Source organism: Myzus persicae, unplaced genomic scaffold (genome assembly GCF_001856785.1).
Source record: "Myzus persicae strain clone G006 unplaced genomic scaffold, MPER_G0061.0, whole genome shotgun sequence".
NCBI lineage: Eukaryota > Metazoa > Arthropoda > Insecta > Hemiptera > Aphididae > Myzus > Myzus persicae.
The window spans coordinates 283,104-291,017 of NW_019104266.1; the positions used below are offsets into that span (position 1 = coordinate 283,104).

A 7,914-nucleotide genomic window follows, 5' to 3' on the forward strand; every position below is an offset into this window, starting at 1 on the left:
ATATGATTTGAATAACTACTGAAGTCTCAAATATTATCTTGAGCCGGGTTTCGTGAATATTTTTGTCATCAAATTCATTACATATTTACATATTTATGTTATTTACTGAATGCTGAAAATAAAAATGAGAAGTAGGTATTACAGCAAATGAAATCAAATTAAATTAGTGTTTTGAATATGGTAAAACAATTGACGATGATTAGAAACAATAACACAAAGAAACCGTGCATAACCGTAAAAAACTAAAATGTAATTTAGGTTCTCATAAAGTCATAAACATCCATTTTAATTTTGAAGTTGCCTAAACAAATTCAAAACTATTAAATGTTTGTAGTGACTTAAAATAAATAATACCAATTATCAGTATTATGTTATTATCAATTAGTTAAAAATTATACCAATAGATATCCTTAAATTATTTTTTAATTTAAATACAATATTTTTCTCTAATATCATCACCTACAAGACTACCCTTGGCGGTCGTGGGATCTTTCAAGTTTCCTCCGGCTCAGCCAGTGATTTTATGCTATGTAAATAGATGGGTGACCGTTTTTCTTTTGTGGTTTTTTTTTTTATCAATTTGCTCAACGATAAAGGTTATTACCGAGTGTGTGTACAGTGTATTGTGTAAGTCTGTGCTTACATTTTTTTTTGTTTTCAAACTTTTTATTCAATTATTGGTTTTGAATGTGGGTAAAAGATAATAAACATTTAATACGAAGTGCCTTCTTCTATTTTTCATTCATATAATTCTATAGCAGTGGCGTGGCGACAAGATTTTATAGTAGGGGCGAATACATTTTTTTGGTACCCACCCACGTTTCACAGATTTGTATATACCCCCCACCATAATTTAATTACAAACCTCTAAAAAAGTTATTATTTTTATTTTTATTATTAACCAATTCTAAATAATTATAATAATAATAATAATAATAATAATAGTAAATAAGAATTCTAGAATAGTATACTGCAGTTGAATGACAAATATCATAAAGGTAAATTAATATATTATTTACCCTTAGATATCACCCACTAACATAAGCACCCACCCACCCCTGGGTTGTACTAGGGGCGGTTGCCCCAAAAAATCTACTTCGCCACGCCACTGTTCTATAAATATTATTTCTTAGGAAAGTTTGAAGTTCGAGTTTTAATAAAATGCGTCAAAATCAAGAACATTTTCAAATTATTTTGTTTTTAAAAATCGAATTATAGTACTTCAGTCTTCAGACTGTCAAAGAACAAAGATTATCAGTTGTTTTAAAAAAAAATAGGATAAAGCGTTCAAAAACCATGATTAAAACGGCTTCGAACTATGAAATTCGTTAAAACTTAAAATCATGAAAAAATACAAATTATTTTGTCACTATTATGATTTATGATAGGTAAATGTTTTATGTAATTTAAATAACATATTTTTAAAGCTAATTATCACCATTAGGATAACCTCTAGCAGTCGTGAGATTCTTTCAAGTTCACTCCGGCTCAGCCAGGGGTTTTATGTTACACAAATAGATGGATAACCGTTTTTCTTTTGTGCTTTTTTTTATATAATTATTGTTTGTGATTATAAACTATTTAAATAATATGAAGTGCATCATACATTATTTCATACGTGCAATTCCGTAAATGTTATTCGTAGGAAGTTTGAATTTTTCATGTTTAGAAGTGACCTATAGGATGCATGTTTAACAAAATATTTAGAAAAATTGAGAGTTGACCAAAACCTCAGTATGGGATAAAAAAAAGTTGAAAACTTTTAAGTTAATACTGAATTAAAGCTAATATTTTTCTCAATAATTACTTCGAAGTTTTAGAATTATATAGGTACTATAAATCGTTTGTTAAGTGTTAACTATATCAATCCATCACTTATCAGTCTAGACGTCTCATAGTTTTCTATCCTGCAATCTAGGTGGAACAAATTATTTTTATCATAATTCATGTATTTTTTTTTTTTTTTTTTGTTTTAATTGATCCTGAGCCCGGCAACTGTGGCCATTAGCTATTAGTAGGTACTGTAGGTTTTTGTATTGATGGTTTGTAGGTTTTTGGAACGGTAGGGGGAACACGTGTGTGTTTGTTTTGGCAGAATTTCGAATTGCTCTCCGGTCACCGCGACTTGTCCGGAGAAAAATGCCGCCAGGTAACCGAGGATCGAACCGCGACCGGCTGCGTCGCAGCGGAAGAGTCAGACCACTCGGTCACCTCGTCCCCCTCATGTATTTTAATATGAACTCTTGTACGTATTAAGTTGCTCAATTAAGTCTTTATTTATTTATATAATTATATCAATTATTGAATTATATAGTATTATGGTTATATTATTATATAATACTTATATATATATGACCCTTTTTTTCATTTTGGCTCTTCCACATTTATTAATATATTGGGTGGCTCTCGAGTCTCTTCTCGCTGGCTACCCCTGCTCTATAGTATCATAAATCATAATTGTGTATGACAGTTATTATAATAGGAATATTAGTGTTCATTACTTATTAATTATTAGTTATGAACTATTATCATAGACCTACATAAATAAATGGACTGATAGCAGAGACAAAGGTTATAAAGGTTCGGGGACTAACATTGTTAGCAAAAATTAAAATATAGCATACAACTTAAGGCCCATCATATTATAGAGTAATCATAAGCACTGCAGGTGACAGGTCTATTAACAATATATCTGTCAATCTCTTTCTAACAAAGTTGGCACTTGGAAACACAGAGGAAAAGGGCTACCAAATGGCTGCCCTCGGACAAGAGAAAAAAACCGATAATATTATACGTTCTAGTGTTGTAATTTATCATTCTTTAATGTTCATTGGTTTTCACTAACGTCAGCAATTTTGATGGCCCTTGAACATTTCCAGATTCCTAATGTGAACCTTCAAAAATATTAATTGGTGACCTCTGCTATAGGGCTATACCTATTAGGATATAGTGAATGCTCAGTCCATATAATGTCCGAGCTCAATATATTTTAGCCAGACAATCAGTAATTATAAACTCTATATGTGTACCCACTACCCACCTATATATATGGTTAATAAGTAATTACACAATATATCCATCATAAGTCAGAAAGAAATATATTTGTAAATAGCATTTAAAAATTAACATGTTAATTACAAATTTAAACAATAAAAAATAATTGTTAATAATTGATGAATAAAAGTGATAGATAATAATTATTATAAGTAAGTACTTATCTAAACTACAATAATCCAATTTTCTGTGATAGCCCTTAGAAAACAATTATTCGTCTATTCATTTTTTTTTTTTAATTGAATTTTTATTATTATTTCACGAATTCCCGTGAAAAAGAGATATTTCTGAGGTAGAAAATAGAAACGCTCGGGTACCATTAATATATATTTTATTCATACAGATTAAAGTAATTTGGTTATGACTAGGTATAGTTATCTTTTATCAAGCTATCGATAAGTGACAAGGTGTACAAAATAATATAATTTTTTCACATTTGTTTTGGTCATAAAAATATTGATGGGTTGGCACTTAATATAGGTAGTTGTAATGTTCTATACTAGTAAGTAACATCCATTGTTATTAATCTATTAACTTACATTTTTTTTTCATTAATTCATGTATATACTTAACTAAAAATAATAATAACAGTTTATACTACTAATATAAAGACAATAAAAACTATGATAATTTCATACAGTTTCGTATACAAGTATGCATGCCTATTTTGTAATTTGGATAACAATTAGTGTTATTATAATACATTGTAATCGTAAAATATATTACACAATAATTATGTTACTAGAAAAATCATGCAATTTATTCATTAAAACATATAACTGTTGAATAAAATGAGCGCTTACATTATTATTCATAATATTATCTATTTTAAACTATCATTTTGTAGGCTTTGGTAGTGCCCAGTGGATCTTCTATTTCCATAGCAGATTAACTATATATCTATTAATCAGTATTGTAAATGATACTTTTTCAAAGTATTTCAACTAGAGACATAGATATCGTTTTTAGCTTTACAGAGCTGCTATAATAGGTAAGTATTTTTTAAATGTTATTTAGTAAAATATAATAACTAAATATATTGGAATATAGGATACTTTATAATTTTTGTTCTCACTACTCGCCAATAACAATTAAAAGCTATCTTTCTGTATTTTATTTTATTTGAATATTAAATGAGGGGAAAACAATTTTGAAGAGTTAAAAATAACAAAATCATCATAATATATTTATTTAATTAAAACAATGTATAAAATATGCTGCTTAGGCATTTAAATAAAATACAATATGAATATAATATTTTAATAGACGATTATGTACATGATTTTAAGAAAGGTAAAAAAGATTCACAAATTACATAAATATAACATTTCTATTATTACATTTGAACATGACATAGAAATGTAAAAAGATACATCATGTTTCAATATTTGCATTTACAATGAAAATTACAATGTGATAACATTATGTGTGTATTCAAATGAGTATAATAGATGTTAATTATAATTGGTATAAGTTACTCTGTATAATTATATTTAATCATTTAATTACTTAATATATAATATTTATTAAAGGTCATTAAACCTCTTACAAAAAATACTGGTTATCAATATGAATCATATATTATTTTTAATAGTAAGAGCAGCAATAACACCATTCACCAACACAAACTGAATTAGCATGCACTGAATGAAAATGCGACCTACATTTTTTATCACGATCTTCAAGTTTCCCCCAACACGCAGATCTCCTACATCCATCCATGCAATTTATAGATTTTGTAGAACTTTCGGGATCTATAGAACTCTCGGGTTGTGTAGAACTCTTGGGATGTGTAGAACTCTTGGGATGTGTAGAAATGTCGGTCAATGACCTTTTACTTTTTGCAGGAATCTTCAGATCTACTGTTTCACAGGGTGTGTTTGGTGGTGAATTTATCATCTTCACAGATCCTAGGACATTTTCATTTTCGTCCATATACACAGCGTTTATGCTTGTTGGTCGCACATCAGTCACATTATTTGTGTATACAAGTTCAGCCATATATGTTATTCGTGAGTGCTCAGCAAGTAATCTTGCAAGTTGTTGCTCGACACTACTGTTAAGCAATTTTGACTTACAATTATGGTTAAGCGAAAATACATTCAGAGAATCATTTGATCCCCCCAAGGAATGCGCTATTATACGTTCTTTATAATCTCCTCCAGTTTGGACATGCATATCGGTATCGTTATTTATTGTCTTATTCTGTGATGCGTATATTTCTGGCGTAACTTTTACGCAAACATATCTTGTCCTTCCATTAGAATCTATTAGAAATTCGTTTTCGTTTTTAAAATGGATGAGCTCATTTGAGACAGGTAAACTAACTCTAGATAATCCTGGCATTGTTGAATATGGAACAGATTTAGGACATTGAAAAGCAAAACCGCTGTATACATCCAAGCAAGTAATCAATAGAATAATTTTAAACTGCAGAAACATATCTATAAAGGTAACTTATACAATACTATACCTAAAATATACAATTATTTTACAATACAAAGATTCCAGAAAGGAAGATATCCAATTACAATTGCTTTAGGTAATTTTTATGCTATTTATACCTAGTTTAGAATTTAAATATTAAAGTTAATTTTAAATTTATCCTCATTTATTATTCTTAAAATATTTTATCAATTTCTCTATACAATGAGATATATATATATTATATTTACTTATTAATCTTCTAATCTTAAATGTATTAATAATTTATTTTATAAGCTATGCTATAAATAATTTTAAAAATAATTTAAATTTATTTATTATCAAATTATACCTACACAGTTAAAAATTAAACAGAAAATATACAGAATTACGATAAAACACTAAAATTTGTAATTATGAGCTTGCCTTAATATATTGTTCTATTTTATAAACAGTACCTAGGTATTGAACTGCAACTTGAGCGATATCTGCATGGTATTCCAGGAGAAACGTCCTTTGAATAAATGAAGTTCTGCAGTTCTTTCTTCTGAATTGAATTACTCCAGGATCAAAGTCAATTACCAAATAAAATGGTATTGATTTTTTTTTGTTTTGCCTACATTCAAAGAATCTTAAATCCCAGCTTCGATTTGTAGTTTGAGAAGTAGGCTGAGTACAACCAAATACAACAATAGTATTTAAATTTGTATAATGTATTAATTAAACACTTATTAAATTATTATAAATTTATTAAACACGCACTTGGCCTAACAGAAAAAGTACAACTGTCAAAGAATATGCCATATGCTACCGCATATTATTTTAATTTTCTACAGATTGTCGTGCTTGTTTGACAATGGCATAATGGGGCCCATATTTATGATGTATGTAATATTTATACATATAAAATAGATCAAGTATTAATGTGACCAGTAATTATGGTTTGGTAACACAATAGTAATTAATTTGTGATAAGGTATATTACATAGGAGACGTTAGTAACATGACAAACTTCGTTATTAATTTAACAGAAAACCTAGTTTTGTTCAATTTCGAACAATAACATAATATGAATTAATAATTATTATACGGGGTGATCTGTTTGTTAAGAATGACAACATAAAATTTTAATTTCATATTCCGAAGTCTTATTCGGAGTATTTTGATAAATAAAAATTTCGGACAATTAGTTATAAGTTATAAGCATTTTAAGATTCGATGAGTAGAGAAGAGGACCAACATTTTGCAGGTTCTCATCCTGCACCACTTCACACATTTAAATTTAAACTTTAAATACTTATAACTCATATTATGCTCGGTTTCATGAACAATAACTTAACATTTAACGAATTAATATGAGCTAATAGTACCAAATATGATCAGGCCCATGATTTGTTTATTAAAATGTCTTGAACTATATAATATTTATCAATTGTTTATGCAAACCAGCAATAATAGATTATACACGAGTCCAACATCCTGTGTTCTGCTTTAAGCTTCAGAGTAAAAATAGAAAAACATTTTTTTTTAGAAAAGTTTTGTTTTTTAATGTTTCATTTTAAAATTGAATACAAGGCTGAAGGTTCATCATACGTATTTCATTAACCATTTAAAAAATATCGAAAATATTTCTTAACAAACGTTCAAAGTAAATTGACGAAATTGATCAAAATCATGAAAAATACAAAATAAATATTTGAAATATAACTTCTTATGATAAAATAATAGAAATATTTTGTATAATCTTTTGTAGGCTGTAAGCTGGAATTTGAATACAATTTTATATTCAAACAAATCAGTGGCGTAATTACGGGGGGGGATTTGGGTGTCGAATCCCCCCCCATGACCCTGTTTTTTTTTTTTTTTTTAATCGTCTAACACATTTATGTACTTATTATGGTATATTTTATAGATTTAACAAAAATCACCCGAATCCCATAATATTATATTATTATCTAACGATATTATACGCGCTAAAAATAACTGATGGATTTTCCACATTATCGGTTAACGGTTTATCGGAATTCGGAATACTCACAATCGCAACGACTCTCCGGACTCCGACCTCCGTTACTCGTTAGTCATTTCTCATTTGGTAATAATCGGCTCATACTGTGAATTTTGTGATATTGTCTAATTGTGTGTTTTGTGTGTTTTCTGAATTAAATTAATACATTATAGTGATTCGTTTTCGAATGAAAGTGCAACACAAATTACGATTTTTTATTTAATATTTATTTATTATTCGTTAATTATTTTTAAAATAAAACAGCGTAAAATTATAATAGAATTTTTTATTTCTAAAAATGGAAGGTAAAAGGAAAAAAGATGATAATACTAAAAATACACTTTTAACATATTTTTCAAAAAAAAGTCGTAATAATAAAGAAAGCTGTGATGATGTAAGTACCATATTACTATGATCAATTTATATCT

General features: G+C 28.0%; 1 protein-coding gene across 1 annotated transcript; it reads right to left on the bottom strand.

The window, feature by feature from the left end:
* Positions 1 to 3,368: 3,368 nt before the first annotated feature.
* LOC111040687 lies at positions 3,369 to 5,701 on the bottom strand. The gene has a single exon (XM_022324692.1). It carries the CDS (start codon positions 5,494 to 5,496, stop codon positions 4,642 to 4,644), a length of 855 nt encoding a protein of 284 aa, XP_022180384.1. The 5' UTR covers positions 5,497 to 5,701; the 3' UTR covers positions 3,369 to 4,641.
* Between the last annotated feature and the right edge of the window lie 2,213 nt (positions 5,702 to 7,914).